At 36.7% G+C, this 24,332-nt stretch overlaps 1 protein-coding gene across 1 annotated transcript in view; it reads left to right on the top strand.

The window, feature by feature from the left end:
• Positions 1-24,076, top strand: part of smurf2 (SMAD specific E3 ubiquitin protein ligase 2) — a 50,534-nt gene extending 26,458 nt beyond the window's left edge. Inside the window, exons 4-20 of the mRNA XM_039650822.2 lie at positions 18-151; positions 1,716-1,781; positions 3,764-3,848; positions 4,002-4,085; positions 6,574-6,776; positions 8,140-8,224; positions 9,913-10,071; positions 10,204-10,248; positions 13,714-13,921; positions 16,714-16,817; positions 18,721-18,835; positions 18,930-19,108; positions 19,673-19,810; positions 19,900-20,020; positions 20,102-20,303; positions 20,381-20,456; positions 22,832-24,076. Of these exons, the coding sequence (XP_039506756.1) occupies positions 18-151; positions 1,716-1,781; positions 3,764-3,848; positions 4,002-4,085; positions 6,574-6,776; positions 8,140-8,224; positions 9,913-10,071; positions 10,204-10,248; positions 13,714-13,921; positions 16,714-16,817; positions 18,721-18,835; positions 18,930-19,108; positions 19,673-19,810; positions 19,900-20,020; positions 20,102-20,303; positions 20,381-20,456; positions 22,832-22,931 (2,104 nt within the window). The 3' untranslated portion in view covers positions 22,932-24,076. The remainder of the gene's footprint in view (positions 1-17; positions 152-1,715; positions 1,782-3,763; positions 3,849-4,001; positions 4,086-6,573; positions 6,777-8,139; positions 8,225-9,912; positions 10,072-10,203; positions 10,249-13,713; positions 13,922-16,713; positions 16,818-18,720; positions 18,836-18,929; positions 19,109-19,672; positions 19,811-19,899; positions 20,021-20,101; positions 20,304-20,380; positions 20,457-22,831) is intronic.
• Positions 24,077-24,332: the final 256 nt, after the last annotated feature.

Raw genomic sequence — 24,332 nt, forward strand, 5'->3', positions numbered from 1 at the left:
TCTTGTTCTTTCTCAAGGTATATCGGGAAGTCGGACTCCATCACCATCAGCGTGTGGAACCATAAGAAGATCCATAAGAAACAGGGAGCAGGATTCCTGGGATGTGTACGACTCCTCTCCAACTCCATTAACCGACTCAAGGACACAGGCTGTAAGTGTGTTTTTTTTTTGTGTGTGTGTATCACAGTCTCATAGGTGTGTGTGTGTATAATTAGCTCAGAAAATATGGCTCAGGCCAAATTCAAATGTACTTGTGTGTGTACAATTGGCTTAGAGAGGTTGTAAGTATGTGCTACAATGGCTGTGTGTGTTAAGTGTGCAAACTCTAAATAAAAAACCGCAACATTTTTAAACACAGTAATATATCTTACTTTGGCCTCTCAGGTAATAGACGTCCCGTTATTTGTGTATCACTTTCTTGTCGGCTACACAAGAACTGGTGTCAGGATGTTTAGGGTACGAGGGCCCCTGTCACAGTCTGTCTGGCTGTGTTCCAGCCCCATAGTTGTGTTTAAAAGCAGGCTTTCCCTAGAAACCCTCCAGCATGACCACTGTCCTGGATAAGCACAGGAAACCCACAGCCGCTCCCACAGCTGGGAGTGATTCAGTTCACCATTTCCTGTTGCACCCCTCTGTCTCTCTGCCATCATTCTTTCTCTGTCTTTTCTCATTATCTCTCTCTCTCTTTCTCCCATTCAGTCTATCACTAATAATTAGTGTCTTTAATAAGAAAAAAATGGTCTCTGACAATCTTACCTTTTTAAAAAAACTTTAAGATAAATTCACAAAAAAAAAAACATTCCTTTTCATTTTCATCTGTGTGTGTGTACAAAATTGTCTATATCTGTTTCAGGTAATATTCTTTTTAAACCATATGTATTTGATTATCTTTACTCTATTGTAATTGGCCAATGTTAAGTATAAATTTAAATTAAGATGAAAATGTACCATTGACCGCTATATTGGTATCTGATGAATCATTTATTACAATAAATTTACATGATGCATGATATATTGTCGACAACTGCAATTTTTTTATGCATTTTTTTTAAACAAAGAAATGACAATACATTTAACTTATATTTTAAAAATTATTTTAACTAGTCTGGTCAGCTAATCATATATGTATATATATATATAATTATTTATTAATATTTATTTTTAGGGTTTTTTTGCGCTTTTATTTTTACTGTTATTATATCTATATCAGTGCATCCTTAGTCTTTAGTAAAAGTAAAATGTTCGCAGGTGCTTGACCATATTGAAGGGGTTTAAATGTGAGATGAGTGTTTTGGGATCGGTGAACACTCATCCAGCCCTGTTTAGTCTAGCTGTGCGTGTGCATCCTGATCTGACTGTGTGTGTGTCTATGTGAGAGTGAGAACAGATAGTGGCCTCTCTAATGTCTGCAGGCTACTTGTTATTCCTGTCTCCCTCTTTCCGGCAATGACAGAAAGCCCCAGCGTGTTTCTGGAAGCGCCTCACTCCTATCGGCACATCTACAGTCTGAGAGGAATAAAGCAGCCTCTGTGTGTGTGTACGCACACACACACACACTGATACAGAACACTGCAGTATATGTGACCTCACACATGAAATATGGAGCATTTTAGGCCTCCTTTAAGTCTCAGATGTCTCACCGAATGGGTCTTCGGTTTCTCACATGAACGTTTTCTTTATCCTGACACTAATTTTTCTCTTTCCTTCATTTACAGATCAGCGTTTGGACCTAAATAAATTGGGGCCCAATGACAGCGATACCGTGAGGGGACAGATAGTAGGTGAGTCACAAGCTTTGCTCGTTCGTGAGAAGGACCTGTCAGGAATATGGAAAGCTCCTCTATTTTCATCTCCTTTTATCCCATGAGTCACACCAGCGCTAGAGTTTTTCATTAATGATGGTTAAACCCACACATTTACCTTCAACGGCCTAAAAACGTCTCTCTGTTGGGAGCATAGGAGGAAAAAAACAGCCCTCATTCTGCCTGATTTATCGGTTTCTCTTTGATATTCCACTGCGCTTTACTTTCATGCGCTCGAAGAGCCGCATTGTTCCTTCATCAATAAAGAGTTTTGTGGTGTGATGATGTATTTCTGCACTGGGTTGCACGTCCCATGGCCACACCACAGGTTTTACAAGCAGCCATTCATCAGAAGATCCCATGAATTTCAAACAACACTGTTATATTCCATTTGTTTCTTCAACTCGCATACACTTTTTTTTTTTGTGCCACGTGTGTTATGAGTCACAGTTGCCGGTTGATCGTTAATGAAAGCAAGTAGTTATTAAATCTGAGGCAACCTTTATTCTAAACACTTTAACGAATCCCCTTACCCTTAATATATCTCCTCACACACCATTTGTATAAAAATATGTCGTGCTATATTTGTTATAACTAGGGATGGGGCCGATCGAGTATCGGTATCGGCACCGATACCAGCGTAATTCACGTATCTATTTTCCCGATCCAACCTGCGGAGATATCCGATATCCTTGAGCCATGTCTGCGCTTTAAAGCTCCAAAAGTGATTCCCGCCAGCTAGTCTGCTAGCTGGCTGCAAACTGTGGAATGGATTTCCTGAACGGAGGCGCGGCTCAATGAGACGCAGAGTTATTAGACACGCCTCCGGGTAATCCGTTCCGCAGTTTGGAACTCGGTGTGCAAGGGCCTTAAGATGTTTACAGCTATTGCACTTTTCTTATATTTCTAATATTTGACATTTTAAAACCTCGATTTGTTAATGCTACAAGAGCCAGTGTACTTGATTTGTGCTGTTCAGATGCACACTGTTTTATTGATTGTGTGTGTGTGTAAGATGTTTACACTTGCACTTTTCTTATATTTCAAGTATTTGACATTTTGGGTATGTAATAAATATTGACATGACAATCAATTTGAAACTCTTACAGTTGCATATTTGTTTTCAGATAGGGGTTTGTCCTGTTAACAGGATTTTCTAATTTTCTGATTCTAAAATAGAATCGGTATCCGCCGATATCCAAATTCAGGTATCGGGATCGGAACGGAAGTAAAAAAAAATGTGGATCGGTGCATTCCTAGTTGTAACAATTGATTATTTTTTTAAATGCATTATCTTTATTTGTGACGATGTTGCAGTTTTTTTTTTTTAATGGATAATTCATTAAATGCCAATCTATAATCTTTTTTCCAATAATAAAGTTAATATAGTTTTTTTTTTTATTAGGATACATTTTTAATATATACATAAGTTTAAATGACAATGAATTACTTAGTATTATTTGAAGCAAACCACTTTTTAACTAAAACCATAAACTTGTTTTCTATGCCAAGACCAATAATCAGAACCCTGATTATTTAACTCATTATTGTCTAGTTTAACTGGTGTTTTTGTGCGAATGAACTTCCTGTACACTTATTGCAGGAACAATTGCGCAAAGTTTCTGTAAAGCTTATGCATGCATTCATGCATTTTCTGTAAAGCTGCTTTGAAACTATGTCTATTGTGAAAGCTCTATACAAATAAATGTGAATTGAATTTAAAGAAAGTGCTCAAGGTCACTATAGTGATTTTCTTTTGTGGGGATCAAAGCTACAACCTCTCGGTTGCTAGTTCAGACTTGTAACAACTGCCTCAACACCCCAAAATGGCAAAATATCCATGCTATGCATGTATTACACTCATCTCGACATGGCTCACATAGTCTCAGTCAATCCATGACATACACACCTTTCACAGATGGGACCCATCTAACAGCCTGTTTTTGTGTTTGTGTCAACAGTTAGTCTTCAGTCCAGGGACAGGATAGGCACAGGAGGGCCCGTCGTAGACTGCAGTCGTCTGTTTGACAATGACCTGCCTGATGGGTACGTGAAAAATCCCAAATGACCGCTTATATATAAAACAATTTTTTAACAGCCACTGTTTTTATCCGATCCCCTGTGTTTGTTCCTGCGCCGTGTGTGTGTGTCTGTCTGTTTGTTCATCTGTATGAATGTCTCTTTGTGTCCTGTCTGCAGCTGGGAGGAGAGGAGAACTGCATCTGGCCGGATCCAGTATCTAAATCATATCACACGCAGCACCCAATGGGAGAGACCTACCAGGTGGGGTCAGGTTTACTTTGTTGTTGTCCCAATTTACTTTTTTTTTATTAATTTTTTATATAATTTATATTTTTTTACTTTATTTGTATTTATTTTAATTTAATTGTACTCATTTTTTTAATACATTTTATTTACTTTTGTTTTTATTGTTTTTATTTTGGATTGTAACATTTTTATTTTTAAGTATTATTTTATGTATTTTATTTTATTTTATTGGCTTTATTTTTTATTCTATCTTTAATTTGCACTTTTGTTTTTTATATTTTATTTTGTGTTCATTTTTTGATTTTAAAGGGGGGGGGGTTATTGTTTTTTTTTTTTTTGTTTGTTTATATTCTAGTTTTTTTAGAAATGTGAATGGTATGCAGATTGAACTGAAGACTAGTTGGATCAAGGCATTTTGGCTTACCCAAATGAATGTCCAGGTCTTTGGGTTTGAGGTGGTTTTGTTGGTTAAGAGAATGGTGATTTTGTGTGTACGCGTGTGCCACACAAAAGGAAAATGTGCGTCGGCCACATCTGTCTCCTTTGCCATCTAAGACACTGACCCAAATGTATCCAGAGTACAGCTGAAAGATATATAAAGCCATGTCAGGGAGCATCCCCACTTCATGAATGTTTAAGGAAACACTCAACCATAAAGAAACATTCCAGGCAACATTCCAAGACGAAGATCTAGATGAAGCGCTGGTCTGGTCTGCGTTTCCCAAAAGTTTTGGTTTCTGTTATCTACTTAGGCTTCTTTTGGGAAACGCAGACCAGGTCAGCAAGGACAGTGTAAATGTCCAACAATGAAAATACCTCAAATAATAGAAGGTTTAAACCAAAAAACAGGGCCATAAGAACCTAAAGTTGAAAAACACCTATGTACTGTTTTGTTTCTACTCCACAGCCGTTGTTTTTCTAGTCTTTCCTCAAAACATTACTGTAGCCTGTAGGGATTTGGTTCAATTCAGCCACAAGCACGTTGGTGAGGTTATGTGTCGACATTGGCCGACTAATCCAAGTGTGCAGCACGCATTACAATTCACAGCCACGAGAGCTCTCGAAACATCATTTCCGCGCTGGCGTTGCTTCCAAAGTCAGTTCTGAACCTCTGAAGTGTTGAAACCGAGTGGAACAGAGGGAATATTGAAACCGAGCACAGGCTGTGTTTATGCGCTACATGATTCAGCACTTCGTCTTCATTCGTTGAGCTTGTGTTGCCAGCCGCTTCACGGTTGAGCTGCTGTTGCACTAAGATGTTCCCACTCTACAATAACAGCACTTACGGTCGACCCGGGCAGCTGGAGAGGGACAGAAATTTCACTCCCTTGTTTGGAGAGGTTGCAGGTCTGCGACTTAATCAAGTCCCTCAGCTCATTGCAGTACGCCGTTCTGCTTGACAGTGTCCCGTCTTCATTATTCAGTTAGCATTCAAAGCAACTGTACATTTTGGACCATAGAAATTTGAATTTCATACCAAAGGGCACACTATTGTGTGCTTGGGTTTCCAAAACGAATGCCTGATTGCACCTCAGAAGAGCCACCAAGCCTTTCATGATCGTTTCGTTAGAGATGCAAATGCAGACTCAAATAAAGTCTTGTAGGACTTTTCTGTCCAGGTCAATGGGTTTGAGGTGGTTCTGTTGGATAGGACAAGATTGTCCAGTGTAAGACAAGGCTAAAATGGCTTACTAGTCTTAGTTTGGACCAGTAAGTTAGAATGGATGGTTTTAAAGGGAATTTGGATGTTTTTTTAGCTGGTCATGCTGGTACACAAGCTGGCCACCCAAATAAATCTCTAACTCAGCCAGGTTTGGAGGTCATTTTTAACCAGTTAAGACCAGAAAACCAACTTGGGCTGGTTTGATCGTTTTTGTTGTTGTTTTTTTTAAAGCTGGAAAAGTCCAAACCATATGGAAAGGGACAAAGGAAAGGATGCTGAGACTTTATTTCACCTGTACTTTCTGAAGAATCTCAGTTTGAGAAAATTATGTTTTGTCATTTTTATATTTGTTATGATGTTTTGCATAAGTAATCATAAAAATGCTCTGTAATCTTCTGTTCTTTCACAGTTACGTTGTACTTTCACACATTTAGCACACACTTTCATGGAGCATTTCATAGTGTTTGAACTAGGACTCAAATATAAAGAAATGCGGTCAGTGCTTAACTCAAGGAGATCAGTAAAGTTGACAACATATACACTTATATTCATATATTCTTATATTCATACCTACAACCTATTTACTAGGTTATCACAGTAACCTAGACAACGATCTACAACCCAATTCTCCTCAAAACAAGCGAGGGAACGCAAAATTTCTCGGGGGAATGCAAAAGTTTTACGTGGGAAGGCAAAAGATTTGGAAAAAAAATTCCCATCCTAAACATTTTTCCACCACCACGTCCCTTTGGGCACTTCGTAGCAGTCTAATGTGAATTTGAACCATTTTAATGTAGTCTGTTGTCTCATACTTTCTCATTTATTCTTTCAAACACACAGGCCTGCGTCCGAGTACTCGAGTCCCGGCCGGCCACTCAGCTGCCTGGTGGATGAGAACACGCCCATCATGACCCCCAACGGGGCAGCAGGCGTACCTGTGGATGACCCACGGGTGCAGGAGCGGAGGGTTCGCTCTCAAAGACACAGAAACTACATGAGCAGAACTCACCTACACACACCGCCCGACCTGCCTGAGGGATACGGTACGCACGCATCAGTTCTACTGTTAATACTGGCCAGCTTGCAAAGGTCAAAGATACACCCTCCAGCATACATTTCACACACACACACACACACACACACACACATGCACATGCAATGGAAATTTGTGCTGCAGCAGGAGTAATTAAAACGTCTCTTGAGCTGTAGAAAGGGAACTTGTCTGAATATGTCAGACGTGCCGTCAGCTCCAGCTGCAGGGTCAGACGGGTGACCTGGAAATCCCTCTATGTCTGTGTGCGTGTGTGTAAGTCCATGGAAAGATAGAGAGGGCAGAGGTTAGACGCAGGTTAAATAGAGCTCTGTGTGCTCTCCTCTGCTCAAGCAGCTAAATGTGGGTCTGTAGACATGGGATACAGGTCAAGTACTGTACATGTGTGGAACAGGGACTTAAACCATCATTTAAAGACTTTGAGATGAATCCATATTGATATTTATAAAAAAATCCACAAAATCACTAATACACTTTTAAGTAATTTCTTATATTTAGCCAACTCAAAAGTCTTCTCAGTAAACCGCTAATTTGAAAGTGCTATATTACTGTTATAGTAGAATAGTTGTATTGTATTATTATTATTATTATTTTAAGAAATATCATACAACCAATATATGTTTCTTCACCTGTTTTAATTTATAGAGTATACTCATTCTTTAAACAAAAATGTTTTGTTGCATAATAATTATGTTTTAATAGATTTTTTTTTCATTGGTCCCAATTTATTTTATTAGTTTCATTATACAACATTTTTTAAAATAATTTTGGCAAGTTTTGTTTAGAATTTAATGCTCTAACACATGAAATGCATTTCCTTTTGCATTAATGGTAGTAAATTAATTTTGTGATATATATTATCAATATTTAGGGAAACAATATAGTGGCAATATTTTTGCCCATATCGTTCAGCCCAACTTTAAGGTGATTTTTCTGATAGAGCATTAAACCTTTATCTCCTCGTTAAAATATATTGAAATATTTAAAATTGCACAGATTCATGATAATCTTTCTTTAATGCCAGCATGTGAGTGTAATTTAGGACAAACAAGCCTTTTTTTGGAAGGTTAATGCGATCTTTGTGGTTTTGTGAGCAATATATCATGTTAAATATTTTTAAATGAATCTGCTTGTTTATATTTAGCCATTATTTTCCCTTAAAGTTGATTAGTTTGTGTGAAACGAACATATTTTACAGTCATGGACCAGGCAAACATACGGTAAATCAAACTGAAAGTGAAAGAATGAAAGTATCACACACATGAACACAAAAACTACAATGATAGTATTCAACCCTCTTGTAATTTTTTTCACATTGTAAATGACGAATGATGCCCTCTGGTGTTTGTTCACAGAACAACGAACAACGCAGCAGGGCCAGGTCTACTTCCTGCACACGCAGACGGGCGTCAGCACATGGCACGACCCCAGAGTGCCCAGGTACCTCCTTATCCTTTGTGTCTTTTACATGTTTAATATAATTACAGTTATTTAACTTATCTTGTTTAACAAATATTTTATTCTGAATGTGGTTGGAAACCTGCGTCTCTAACCAGTCATTCTATTGTAACATGCAAAACATCAATGTTTAATAATACAGATATGTTGTAGAGTGTGGTTTTTGACCAATGAGATATTACTGTGTGCGAACATTATTCTTCAAAATGCCTCGAAGCTTTTGACGTTGAAACTGGTTAGGGCAGAAACTGAGAAGACATGAACTTGGGGAAACTTGGAGCTTTATAATGAGACCGTTTAGTCATTTATCTGAGAGGAGAACATGATTGGAAAAATCAAATGTGGCTTTGGGTTGACATTGAGCATTTTTGCAGCGCTGCACATTTGTTGCTTTGTTAGTTTTATGAGGTTTGGCTTGAGCCCGAAATCAACATCTCTGAAGTTTGTTTCGTCTCGTTCTTTTTTCTTTCTCTCTTTTCGAGCTTTGTTTTGTTTGTCTTCTTGCTTTGTTTTTTTTTCTTTTTATATCTCTCTCTTTTAGTTTAATGTCAGTCTAAGGAGCATGTTACAATATATTTAAAGTGCTTTAGCACCGTTTAAGTGATGCCAATTTTTTACTTTTTTGCATTAATTTTAAATCATGAACACATTTCACTTCCATCAAATCACGATCATCATGTTATAAGTTGTTTTTACTCAATAAATATTGTTTAAAATATAATTAATTATTATTTGAATATTATATATACACTCACCTAAAGGATTATTAGTAACTCCTGTTCAATTTCTCATTAATGCAATTATCTTATCAACCAATCACATGGGTCAAACACAAAATTAGTATGGTGTTCCTAATAATCCTTTAGGTGAGTGGATATATATATATGTATATAATTAAAGTATAAATAAAGTATAAATAAATAAAATAAATGACTAGACTAGTTGAAATGATGAAAATATTTGTAATAAAATCAACACATGGAATATAAAATTCTCATTTTGGGGAATCGTCCAGCTAAAGAAGTCGATATGAATAGTTATGAAGTCCTTCTGACATTTTTTTCTTTTAAATGAGCCTTTTTTATCAGGCTCTTATCATGTTTAGGTCAGTAATTTCACTTTAATGGCAATGAAACCGTTATGAGTCAATTATTGAAATGCCTTATTTTCAAAAATATCACTTTAATCAATTCAAGACATAGTAAACAGTTGCACTACTAATCACTACTGTCACATCTGTATCATATTCAGGCCCATGTGCTCACAGGGCTCGAATGTGACCCACGGTAATGACAAAAATGACCGCACACTTTATTGGAGAACAACAAAAAACAGAAGACAAATAGAAGACTTTATGCAATAACTACAACATATTTCCGGCCACAAACCGGTATTTCTAAATGGGCTGAGGCTGGGATTTAGCGGATTTGAATCGAAAGTATGTGATGAACGTTTACTATGTTCGGAGAGCATTCACACAATATCGTTTAGCTGCTTTAGCATCTGAAATCTTCAAATATACTCCAGATATTATCTTGCACTATTTGCATTTATACGGTAATGTCCAATTTTGAACTGGTTCTCTACAAATATCATAACAATTTCTAATCTCACCAGGGATAAAACCACTGCTAGAGCTGACTAACGGTGCTCCATCTTTCTCTCTGCAGGGATCTCAGCAATGTGAATTGTGAGGAGTTGGGTCCGCTGCCTCCAGGCTGGGAGATAAGGAACACCGCCACAGGACGGGTGTACTTTGTGGACCACAACAACCGGACCACACAATTCACGGACCCGCGACTCTCAGCTAACCTGCACCTCGTCCTAAAGTGAGTCTCTCTCAACTTCATCAGAAAGAACCTGACACCATTCAACCTAGAAGCTGCTACTACTAGAGACATGAAAGACATAGTCGAATCGCAGACGTCTCATGCTGCTGTGTCTTACGTTTACTCCAACAGTCCCAGTCCGAATGGCTCCCGTGGGGTCGTTGAGGCTCAGAGCAGGTAAGAAATGAATTAGATTCTCTTCAGTTGGAGCAGTTTTATCGATCCACGTGCTCGTGACCGTGCATGTTTAGTTGTGTGTGTGTGTGTGTGTCGCTTGAGCCAGAGGAATGCATTAATGGGTAGAGATCGAGTTTCCCTTTTCCTGTCCTGACAGATCAAAGGACATGTCCCACATTCCGCCATCCCACTTCATGTTGTTCTTGCAGTAACAAGAATATTCTGTGGGGTACGGCTTGCACGAATGGCATCACACAAGTCAGGGAATATCAGTTCACGTTGGATCTTGCAAATGAATCATTGCACCTGGATAGTAACTTCACGGAAATGTGAAGCATCCACCTGTCAACTGGGATGTTTGGATTGATGTTAATCAATATGGTTTTTTCAAAGGTCATTGCCAACATTTTGCAGCCTTTATTTATTCAAAATTTGCCTAAAATATTTGAAAACAGAAATCCTCACTTTGGTATGAAATAAAGATTAACAAGGTAAAACTGTAAAAGACAAAGAATAAAGTCACATAGGGAAATAGAAAGTCAAAGTTGTGAGATATGATTATGGCTCATAATAATTTAGCATCATCTTTTATTAATTTTATAAAACAATTAATTAGTTAGGGTAAAAATATTATGAAATATACTATATAATATATTATATTATAATATTGTATTGAAAAAAGGATCCATCAAAGTCAGTGTCGCATGCAGAAAACCGTGTTTAGTAAGTTGGTGTTGTTGTTTTAATATTAGGTATTGACCTATTCCAACATTAAATTTAGTCACCCTAAGAAAACTAAATAATATTTATTCAATTTTAGTTTTTTATTATATTTTTATTTATATTATATTTTTGTGAAAAAAGAGATTGTCCACCATTCAGAGAAAGTCCAAAATGTACTTTAGCTTTAGGTCAGCACAAACGAAATTATTTCCATTTTACCCCAATCTAAACTCTGAATGAGCACTGAATGTAATGATAATACAGCATCAAATAGTAAAAGTGTGCAATATAACACAGCTTTGAATGATTATGCACCAAACATGCAAAACCACATTATCGTGCCATTACCTAGATTCTGATTTAATATTGTCTCGCTATGTTTGCCATAAAGAGATACCAGACAGATATCAGTCCAAACAGACCATTTGCATTAAGACATCATCCCTCAAGCAAACTAACTGCCAGAACGAGTCAGTGTAAACGTTCCTGGCGCTGCAGTTGTCTCACTTTTGGAAAAGGCATCAGATAGATTATGTGGATATCTGTCGAAACATCTGCCTTGTATCAGAGCAGAAATTCTCACCTCTCTGTCATCTGGCAAAACTCTTCTGTGCTGTGTGCTTTCCTCTCAGCCTTGACGGCTTCATGATCTCACGATCGAGTGCGTGATGGGAGCTTCGGGCGGGTGGGCGATTGTCATGGCCGTGCGTGTGTGCATGCATGAGCTGCGTTTGTTTTTTCATGGATACACCCTCATGATCCACATCCAGCATTTCAAGGGTTGTTAATGGATTACAGGATTTGGGGGAAAAAAAGTGTTTGTTTTTTGGTTTTGTTTTATTACTTGATTCTGTTCAGTTATTCAATAATATTATTTAGAGAAACTAATGAATAAATCTCATATTTATTGTAAATGGTTTAAACGTCTTCATTTTGTTGTTGTTCTTAATATCAAAAAAGTGATTATAAGATATTTAATGGCAAAATGATTGTAATGATTATCAGAGATTAATTATAATGACAAAACAGGCGGTAATTCTTTCTAGTAGGATTTGGCATGAGTAATTTTTATTGGAATAATCTTTTATTATTGTTAATTTTTTTTTTGTTAATAATGCAAGCAGTGAAGCCAATTTGATTTGGTGGATAAAAGTTGTTGAAATATTAATGTAAAAAAAAGTTTAAAAATATTAATATTTGAAAAACTTTTATCCACCCAATCAAAGTCAGTGTCACTTGAAGGAAATCATGTGTTCTTTTTTATTTAGTTATTTATTTATTTTTAAATATAAAAAAAATCACTTTTTCACCAGTTCAAAGGAAAACTATATTATATTCATGGCTAAAAAATATATATATTTTGGGGTAAAAATAAATTTTGGGAAGGAAAAAATACAATTTGGCTTCAAATATATAATTACATTTTTTTTAAATAATGATTAACATTGAACAAAAAAAAGTGAATTCAAGTTTAGAAAATACTTGTTACTTGTTTTCTGGATAGTCACTCCACTATTTTTTATTTATTTTTATTTATTTTTTTATGAAAATGGCAACAACGTGATTAAAAACCTTAGATTATAAGTTTAAAGGTGTGTGTGTTCACTATTGTTGCTTGGTTGGTTTGGTCCAGACCCAAAAAAAAAGCCATTTAGTCCTGGCCCGCTTAGTGTTCACATTTTTAACGCCGAATCTAAAGAAGAACTTTGAAAGGAAGAGTTTGAAAAGGAGTCAAAACAACGACACGAATCCCTCCATCACACACACTAACGAAGATCCGCTGTAAGGAGACACGTTTCTGATCCTGTACCGAACTAAGGTGGATAACATGATGAGAAAAACCGGTATGCTTGAACATTCCTTCCTTTTTAGGGTTGCATCTTGTGACATCACTTCCTTATTCAAATGAACCGCATTATCAAAGCAATCGCACCAGTTCGTTTTAATCCAACCACACATGCCAACTGTGAACACACCCTAAAAGAACTTGTTTTGAGCTAGTTTTCTCCTTTACATCATCATCTCAGACATCCTTATTTGTCATTGACCCATGGCCTGTATATTATAATGAACATCAGGCTGTTTTTACAAAGTAGCAATAAGATATAATCTTGGCTGTTTACACATTGATTCAGAATTAAACAGATTTTAGATCATTATAGTGCTATAAATGCATCTAGAAACTGTAAAACTGCAGGCACAGAGAAGTTAGTTTCTGTTTGTCAAGGAAAAAGAATGGAGGAAGGGAATATTTGAAGAATGTGGGTCACGTGCAGACGGAGAACGAGCGTTAGGATCATGGTGTCACATGGATAAATGAGTCTGAGAGTGTCTGTGAAGTGCGTACGGAGGGATATGTGAAGCGAGTGTGTGTTTACATATTTAAGAATGTGTTGTTTATGGATAAATGTATGCACACCTCACTTCGTCACACCTCTCCCCGCTCACCACATCTTTATTTGTCAAGCACTGCAATTTGAAGTCAGTTATTCTCAAGCAGCATTTGTTTACTGATGCCTCATTGTTTGACATTTGCGTTTAACATTTTAAGTGTCATTAAGTGTTCAAAAGTGTCCAGATACTTTTGGAGCCGACCGTGCATTCAGAATTATATCAGTTCAGGACCATACTGGAGCTTGTGGAGAGAACTTGTGTCCTCAATTCCTTAAGGAGCTCATTTTGTCCGTTTCTGTCGTGACATAAAGATGGGGTCAATGTTTCATCCTCGCTCTTTCTCTACAGTCGCCCCGGACAGCTAAAGCAGGAGGCTCAGTCGGTCATATCTCCCATATCTCCCGGAAATCTCCCAGAGGACCCCGAATGTCTCACGGTGCCCAAGTACAAGCGAGATCTGGTGCAGAAACTGAAGATCCTGAGGCAGGAGCTGTCCCAGCAGCAGCCTCAGGCGGGACACTGTCGCATCGAGGTTTCGCGTGAGGAGATCTTTGAGGTGAGAACGAACATCCATCCAAACAATCCTGATAAAATCATAGCGATGAATGGATTCTTTTCCAGCAGCAAATTATCAGTTTGGAAATATATTTGCACACATTAAACACAGCTCATAATTAGTATGTGGTTATATTTCGGCCTTTAGACCATAATCAATATGTATCTACTCAACCATTGAAAAAATTGGGGTCAGTAGGATGAAAAAGTAATACTTAGGGGGCTTTCACACTAGCACTTTTGGTGCGCACCCGGGTTCGAATGACGTCAGAGTTCGGTTTGTTTGGATGATGTGAATGCTGTTTTCTGAACTCGGTTGCGCACCCGCGAACCATACTCAGGTCTGCTTAAAAAAGGGGTCTGGGGTACAGTTCATGTGAACTCCAATACGGTTTGCTGCCGATATGAACGCAATTGGAAGTGAACCGCTATTGATGACGTATAATGTGGTCGTATAAATTTTGCGACAGACAGACGCAAGTGTGTTTCTGTGTCTTTTCTTTAAAAACAAACCCAAAGATTAAAAAAAGAAGAACAATTGTGAAGCCAGCTATTCTATACATTTTGATGCCTTTTCATTCATAGCGGTTACCAAGCAACATGATTACGAGCAAGCTGCAGCTTGATGACGCAAGCGTACCGCGGTTCGGATACAAATATCGAATGTGAACACAGTCCATCGGGGGGAGCAATCGAACTCTGGTTCGGAACAGGCAATCGAACGAAAAGTGTGAAAGCCCCCTTATATTCAGCAAGAATGCATTCAATTGATCAAAAGTCACAGACATTTATAATGGTACAAAAGATTTCTAAAATGGTCTATTTATCAAAGTATCCTGAAACTAAATGTATCACAGGACAAAAAATTCCACAATATTAGTTTATACTGTATTTTTGATCTAATAACTGCAGCCTCTGTGAGCTTGGGAGACAAAATCTTCCAGACGCCAAACTTTAGAAAAAAAAATGTAATCAGGAATAATCATTCATAGATTCAGAATGTTTAATTTTACAATTAGAAAAGTAAAAATAAACACTTTTTACACTAGAGACTAAGAGAATATTGAAATTAAACGTTTTACCAACTAAATTACCAATCAATTGTATTCCATTGGCATATAAAAAAATGTGAAAAAGCATAAACCTCCCTAAATGTCATTAGATTGATCTTATTTCCTTGTGCTTCTCATGTAAATGTAAAATGCTTAGACAAAACAAGGCTAAAATACTGAGAAATCAAATGGTTTTAGACTCATTTACAGTCATCACTCATGTGGCACAAATTCAAAGGTTTTATTCTCTCTACTGCATGTCTATCCAATATAGTCAAGTGGCCAAAACAAATAAAACTCACATTTTCCATTTCTTTGGGCTATTTTTTGTTTGTTTGTTTGTCTGTTTGGTTTTTGTGCACCCTGCAACCACTGAACCAATCACAAAGCAGCAGAATCCACTTCGCGGTGACTCAGTTGTCAGCCCTGAGATGTGTCGTCAGCATGGAGGCAGATGGGTTCTCTGTTGTTGTTCGAGGGTGTTAAATGCACCAGTAACACCTGTCAAACTGAACCAGACTGTAATAGCGATATTTCAAAGCCTTAAGGTCTGGTTAACCTTCAGCGTTTCTAAGGCCTTTGAACTCAGCTGGATGTCACCCACAAATCAATTTACGTGTGGAAAAAAGCCATCATGCATCAGACATGATGTTAAACCTCATTAGCATGCAGCAAACCCCATGCTGAGTTCAGCTAATGCGTGTTACATGTACTGCACACAATTCTGAGCCTCATCTCAGGCCTGTTGGAAAAACAGTTTATCCCCCTCGCTCAGCTTGAAGGGGTTTTCGTCTGTGTGTCATCTGCTTTGGGGTGTTTAAGGGTGTTGAGCTGGATACGCACAGGCATTTCTGGATGCTTCATTCCAACATGTTGCGCTCGGTTTTATTTATTGTTATCATAGTTAAATAAAAGTACAATTAAACATTGTTGTTTTTTACTAGAGCTGTGAAACGATTAATCACGATTAATCACATCCAAAATAAAAGTCTGTGTTTACATAATACATGTGTGTGAACTGTGTATAATTGTGTGAACTGTGTACAATTATTTTGTATATATAAATACACACACACATGCATGTATATATTTAAGAAATATTTGCTTATATACATGTACACACTGTAAATATATATAATTTGTACTATACATAAATATTTTATATATAAATAACACATTTTTCTTAAATATATACATGTATGTGTGTGTATTTATATATACAAAATAATTATACACAGTTCACACACATATATTATGTAAACACAAACTTTTATTTTGGTTTCACAGCCCTATTTTTTACTTGAAATAAAATAAACATTAACTGAAATCAAATACTTGTTTATAGACTTATTCTATTGAAGGTAGTTGCCAAGGAATCATTTCTCATTTTCAACTAAAACTGAATTAAAAATGAATAAAAAGTATTTAAACAACAATAGCTAATAAAAATGACACTAAAAACTAAAAACATTTTAAAAAGTAATTAAAGCCATTAATAAAAATATATAATAGTATCTCAATGAGACTAAAATAACATCAGCATATCAAATTTTGTTTATGACCCTTGACAATTATGCGAAGCAAGAGAAGTTTGAAATTAGTTTGTCACCTTTGTCACATTTACTAACCCCTTAGTTTGAACTTAATCGCGACTGGTGCATCCTAATATACGTCTGTATAATCCAGTTGAAATTTGTGACCTTTCATAAATTTCAACTCTGTGTTTCTACTATTTCCTTAGGAATCATACCGGCAGGTGATGAAGATGAGGCCGAAGGACCTGTGGAAGAGGTTAATGGTCAAGTTCAGAGGAGAGGAAGGTCTCGACTATGGTGGAGTCGCTAGGTATGAGTTTAAGAGTCCGAGCAAAAACATCCATGTAATTTTTGGCCCTCTAGTGGTTAAAAAGCAGACATAAAGAACATCGTTTTGGTTGTACTTCGGCTCTGCCCGACTTCACTATAGAATATGCGCTTTAAACTCTGTTAGAGAGCTACATATGGCAATTTGTCTGTTCAATAAAATACATAACTCTCCTGTTGATTGTATAAGAACACCGACATCTCTAAGTTGCTTTTACAACATTTCAAATCCCTCAGTTCTCACCCATCTTAGTCAATGCTGATTCTTGTTTCATTATGAGCTCTGTTGCGTTCCCTTTTTGCCAGAAGACTCTTCTTCTTTTTTTTTACATGTGATTCCTGGAGTTTCAGGATTTAGCTGCTCCATTTTCACCTTTCTCGCTTGTTGTGACAGTTAGCCTATTTCACTCCCACAAAGTAACTTTTCTCTATTTATAGATATCACCAGACAAGTGACGTGTATATATATATATACAGCCCAGTCTTAAATATAAACACTTACAATAGGCTTACAGAGAACCACGGATTGATGATGTATTGACTTTTTTTTAAAGCTAAACTGTGTAACTCTTTTAGTTTATTCTTAGCTAAAAACACTTAGTTCTTTCAAAAATATATGTGCTCATTAATGTATATTTACTTCGTTCAAGTAATAAAGTAATTTCGTGAGTGTAGAATATGCCATTGAAAATATGTACGGGTAAGGGGTTCTAATGTCGGTCGCCATGTTGCCCCTCCATCTTGAAAGTACATTAGCCAAAGAGGGACATACCCGTTAATTCAAGCTTCGCCTTTCGCGTTTACGTTTGAGTTAACACTCATGGGCGAGGTCGAACTGGAAGCCATCCTAATCTTGGACTACATTGGCCACCGTAGGAGTTAAAACGAAATCGGAATTGAGATGAACAGAAACTAATATTCACTGGATGGTCGTATATCTTTTCACCAATAGATGGGGGTAAAAATCACACAGTGTAGCTTTAACAAATTCTGAGTGTTACATAGTGTGCTTTTAAATCTGTGTGTGAAAGTGTGAATCTGAACATTTTAGTTTTTCTGTTTAATGTTCCTGTTCGTATTGTAGATTATTAATCTGTGAACATTATTCAAAATGACTTTCATTGTCCATTGATGAACAACCCGTTATCACTTTCCCCAATCCAATCAATTCCAGATTGGTAAAATCAACTCCCAGCATACATTTTTGAATGTTTCTCAACTAATACATATCACACTATGGCAGTAAAATGGGGTTTGAATGCAGTTTCCTTCTGACTTTTATACGTAGCTTGTGTTTCCATCTAGTGGTAGGATTAGTGTATAACAATGTTACAGTGTGCCATGTTAGACTTGATGTAGTCAAACCAAAATTTATTCAGACTCCTTCAAGATTTCTCACATTATCACAGTTTATTCGCTATAGTTTAGAAAATGGTAATAAAATATGACACGAACTCAGAGTTATCAAATCAGTTGATATTTCACTGTTTTTGGCCATCCTTCTGTTAGACTGTCTCACAAATGAATTAGGTTGATTAGCTGTCAGCTGTTACACAATGAGATAATACCAACTTAGGTCAACCATTTACCAAGCAATGCTTCATTTTGTTCAGTCTGTGGTGTAAAAATTTTTTGCATTAGCAATTAAAGAAAAACATTTAAGCAAAACATGGTCAGATCAAAGTGTCTGAATAATTTTTGGTCCCAAATGTTTATAAATTTTACTGGTAGTCCACTGTATGAATATTTTTTGGATATAATATGTCACAGTTTACTTTATTTTGCTATTCTCACTTACATGAATGAACTATAGTGTCCTGTACCCACTAGCAAAAAAAATATCAAAAATGTTAATAGTGTGTGCCAAATGTGTGTTTGTGTCATAGGGAGTGGTTATACTTGCTGTCGCATGAGATGTTAAATCCATACTACGGACTGTTCCAGTATTCCCGAGACGACATCTACACGCTACAGATCAACCCGGACTCTGCCGTTAATCCTGTGAGTGGATCTGGAGCTGAAGCAGATATTCCTTGAAATCAATTTCTTCACAAATAACGCTCACCTTTTTATGTTTTATTTTTTTTTTTCTTAGGAGCATCTGTCCTATTTTCACTTTGTGGGGAGGATTATGGGAATGGCTGTTTTCCACGGCCACTATATAGACGGAGGCTTCACTCTGCCTTTCTACAAGCAGTTGCTCGGGAAACCCATCACTCTGGATGACATGGAGTCAGTGGATCCAGACCTCCACAACAGCCTCGTTTGGATCCTGTCAGTGTGCTTTATACATCCATACTTACCATATACAAAACAATTATTACTCTGACTGTATTTTCAGCAGAAAATGGCCTGTAATGATTCATTAAAAATATATATATCTATGCTTCATAATAATAGTAATAATACAATTATATATATATTTTACATTAAACATTAAATCTAAAGTGGGACCAATGGAGAGTTGGTCCCACTTTATATTTGGTGTCTTAACTACAATGTCAAAAATGTATTGAATACAATGTACTTATTGTTTTCACATTATATTGCAAAACACATTTTCAGCTTTTGATGTGGGATGTGGTTGGTCAACAGTAAAATTAGAGATGTATTTACAGAAATTAATTTTTTAATATAAGTAAAACCATTAATATTTTCTTGTAGATATATAGAGTTGACAAAATAAACCTTTCATTCAATTTCATTCATATTAATGTACATGGAAAAGTGTCTATTTTTTATTTAAAGTACAACATATAATTGTATCTACCAGTTTTGATCACGTTTTGGGGTATTTTGTCTATAATAATCATTTTTTTCTTTGGGTTGTGTATTTAGAGATAATGACATCACAGGGGTTTTGGACCACACGTTCTGCGTCGAACACAATGCATACGGAGAGATCATTCAGCATGAGCTGAAACCCAACGGCAAGAGCATCGCCGTCACCCAGGACACCAAGAAGGAGTATGTGAGGTGAGCGTGGGGTAGAGCTGTCTTTCAACACCTTCCTCGTCCTTGCAGATGGTTTTAAGTTGTAATGTCTTGCGCCTGTTTTTGCACAGGCTGTATGTGAACTGGCGGTTCCTGAGGGGCATCGAGGCTCAGTTCCTGGCCCTGCAGAAAGGCTTTAATGAGGTCATCCCACAACATCTACTCAAGGCGTTTGATGAGAAAGAGTTGGAGGTATAAAAACATCAGTCCTTCAAATTTTGCCATTGCCAGCTTTAACGTTGTGCAGGGTTCAAGTGTTTCTCTGACTTTCAGCTTATTGTGTGTGGACTGGGGAAGATCGATATCAACGACTGGAAGTCTAACACCCGTCTGAAGCACTGCACGCCTGACAGCAACATCGTGAAGTGGTTCTGGCGGGCCGTGGAGTCGTACGACGAGGAGCGGAGGGCCAGACTGCTGCAGTTCGTCACCGGCTCCTCCAGAGTCCCGCTGCAAGGATTCAAAGCCCTGCAAGGTACCTGAGGTTTCTCATTCAGGAAATCTGACTTGAAATCCCACATATGTGTTTGTACTAAAACGTTGTATGATCAGGTGCCGCTGGACCACGACTCTTCACCATTCACCAGATTGATGCCAGCACCAACAACCTGCCCAAAGCACACACTTGGTGAGCACATTTCTTTTTCAAATGGCAATATTATTTAGAGAGCTGTGAGACATATACAAAATTCTAGGGGTGTAACAATACCCTCATGTCACGATTCGATACATATCACGATATTGAACTCGCGATACGATATTATTGTGATACTCCAAGACGTGGTAAAAAGTTAACAAAAAATGTAATGTTGATCGAAATGCTAAATTTGATTTTACATTAAAGGTTTAAATGAATAGGCTTGGACTTGGTGATTGTAATCAAAAACAATGGAAATGATTCTGAAGCTGAAATTACTGAGTTATTGTAGTAGATGAATATGCTTGCACGCTTTCACCGACTAGATATATTTAAAATAATGTCAGCCGCTTTTTACTGGTAACATCAGACATTTGGCATTATCCGGACCCACAAATATTCCCCCATTGCATTATTATACATTATAATCAACATTATATATAGTAGTTTAATGTAGTACGTACACTAAAACTCTGAAAACTTGAATTTTTTCTCACACAGTAATTTTTATTTTGGGAGAACTTTCCACAATACATATTGTCACTATCTACGATACATATTGTTGCATTTTTGTATTGCGATATATTGTGGCACGATATTTGTTACACCCCTACAAAATTGTATTATCATTTTGCTTTTTTTATATTTCCTTTTTATTAAATTGTAGAAATATTTAAAGTATTATAAACTACCATTGAAACATTTGCAGTCAGTAAGATGTGTTTGAAAAAAATCATACTTTTATTCGGCAAAGACATTGCATTGTTTAAAACTTTCTACTTTCACTTTCTATTTTTTTTTTTACTTTCTATTCATCAAAGAATCTTTAACAAAATGAACACAACTGCAAATCCAAATCACAAAAGCACAATTCCAAATCAATTGGAATGATTTCTGAAGGATCATGTGACACTGGAGTAATGCTGAAAATTCAACTTTGATCACAGGAATAAATTGCATTTTAAAACATATTAAAAAATAATAAAGTTGTTTTCAATTTTAATAATATTTCACACTATGTATCTACTGTATTTTGATCAAATAAATGCAGCTGTAGTGAGATTAACCACTTAACTGTCACCGTCCCACAGGTGGGACGTTTGCCACTATATTTTTAAAACAATAATATCTTAGTAAATACCTTAAATAATATTGACAAACTATATATCATTTGAAAGCTTACAATCTCTAGTTTCCATATTTGGTGACTGATTTTCAAAATATATTACAGAGGAGCCATAATTTATCAATATAAAACAAGAATATTTTCATACTCATAAGGCGTGTTCAGACCTTTATTTTAAAATAGCAGTAAACATGAAAAATCATGAAAAAATGGTAGATACCTCAGTTTGTTTTCATGCCACAAGTTCAAAAGATAGAATCCATTCAATTATTTTGGAAAAAAAAGGTCTGAAAAGTTTGAAATATCAAGAAAAAAATAATAAATTCACCATTTGTGACGTGGCAGCTAGCTATGACTTACATGCATGTTCTTTGTATGTGTTTCTAAGAGGTTCAATTCATATCAAAATCTGCCAAACTTCCCATGCTTCTTCTGAATAGGATTTCTACTTCAGAAATTGTATGAAAATTGTGAAAAATAATGGTTCATATCACTCAAAACACGAATGGAAATGCAGGCGCCCTTATATGGGCAGTAATGGAGTCTGATTGTGCCCTAGTGAAAAAGTTTGGTACTGCGCCCAAACAAAATCTTACTGAAAGCTCATTTTTTGAGATATCAACCTAAAATTTGAAACACAACTTGTTCAGATTTTTGGCTTTGATCTTTCTGCCATTTTAGAGTAGCCCAGGTTTTGAAAATATATATTTTATGTAAAATATGAATAATTAATATTTTTACATTGTACATTTCCATAAACTCAAACTTCTATAACTTTTTTTCTGTTTCACTTTCTTAATTTATTTCACTTCTACAAAAATCTGCCAAATGTCTTCTTTAAAACAAGACCAATCATATGTCTATATTCCAAAGCATTCTTGAATTACAATCATTTAAGTTCGAAATGTGCATTTTCATGTCTATTCAAAAAAGGGGGGGTGACAGTTAACAGGTTAAGAGGCTTCTTTCAAAAAAAAACTTATAGACGACAAACGTTTTGAAATGGTAGTGTATAAAAAAAAATATATATATATATATTTTAAAACAGAAATTGACATTGGCTGTCTGTAGATTTATGAAGCTGATGCAAGGAAGAGCCAACACTTGTACTAAATATTTTCACCTGAAACAATAATTAGTAAATAAATCGCCCTGTCATTGGTACAAACTACTAACATTTTCTGCACTAACGACTCATTAATTCACCAATGCCGTTTGTTTCTTTTCAACTTCACCTCAGCTTTAACCGTATCGACATTCCTCCATACGAGAGCCACGATAAACTCTACGACAAACTGCTGACGGCCATCGAGGAGACCTGCGGCTTCGCTGTGGAATGATGGTCAGCGGCCGGCGCTCGCAGAGGAACCTTTCTCCAGGCGGGACAGTCCTGTCAGACAGCCGACAGGTGTGTGGACCTCACGAGGACGCTCCGACGGAAGGGTGGATTATACCGCAGCATTCAACGCCTGATGCTGCTTTACAGATCTCTTTGCGTTATTTGAAAAGAAGAGAAGAAAACAGTGGATCTTTTCAGCTGCTAGTAACTCTTTTACTCACTATTTTGGAACCTCCTCTTCCTCTTTTTTTACATTTTTTTTAAGTCCATACTTTGATTATTAGCATTAAGACAACATATTAACAGTATTTCATGTAGCATTTTCACAGATTAGACTTTAGGAGAGGCCGAACTTTAGCAGGGCACGCAGAACAAAAGCGCCCCGGCATAAGCTTACGTAGAAGCACTACTGTCCTTACCGAAGACGAGACGAGAGGAAGATGCCAACGTCAACAAAAATACTGCAAAGTTTGTCATTTGGGACTTGAAACTTTTGTTGTTGCACAGGGTGCTGGTGTTCGGCCCGCTTGGACTTTAGCAAGCCGCGAGATGATCTTCCTCTCGATCAGGGAACTGGGCTCCGCTGGCCTCTTTTGGGCTGTCCTACACCAGACACCACCCTGACTACCTGTGCTCCATTCCTGGAGACTGGTGTCTCCCGCAGTCTGACTCATAAGCTTGTTGAAAGTGAACAAACGAATACATGAAATCTTAGGTAGGTAGGTAGTCTAGCTTTATTTTTATACGGTGTGACAGGACGAGGTTAAAAGAATAAAATTATACAGATATAATATATTGGCATCGTCGCAGGAAGCGTTGCCGATGTTTCCAGAGCAAAAAAATGAAGTTTTAAAAAAGGATGTGCCCAATGAAAAAGGCTTCAGTGAGGTTGGCATTGGCTTGCTTTGAATGTCTGACAAGTTCCATCTTTTTTTCTTTTTTTTTAAGAAAACTAAAAGTTGTGAAGAAAAACATTGAAATATGCATTATTGGTGTCAACTTTTTTGGTAATGGAATTCTAATTCGTCTCAAATGTCAACTGAACCCTTTAAAAGATTTAAATATGATGAAAATGTATGAGCATGTTAATGAGATGTGAAATGTCTTCCATTTCATACCTTCTCATTAAATTCTTAGTTTTTTTGTTGTTGTTTTTTTTTTTTTTTTTTTTCATAAAAGAAGTAAATGCATTCGTTTGCCCCTCATGGAAATCAAGGGAGATGAGTGTCTGTATCACTTGTTATTATTGTGATTTATTATTAACCCATTGTAGTACCAATTTACTGAACTTTTTACCATACAAAAATGTCACTGGCCTTCAGTGAGCATTACAGACGAACTGCAAGGAGGATCTCTGTACTAAAGAACAAGAAACAATTCTATCTTTTATAGAAATACAGCT

The sequence above is a fragment of the Pimephales promelas genome, chromosome 3 (genome assembly GCF_988280905.1).
Source record: "Pimephales promelas chromosome 3, fPimPro1.hap1.1, whole genome shotgun sequence".
Taxonomy (NCBI): Eukaryota; Metazoa; Chordata; class Actinopteri; order Cypriniformes; family Leuciscidae; genus Pimephales; species Pimephales promelas.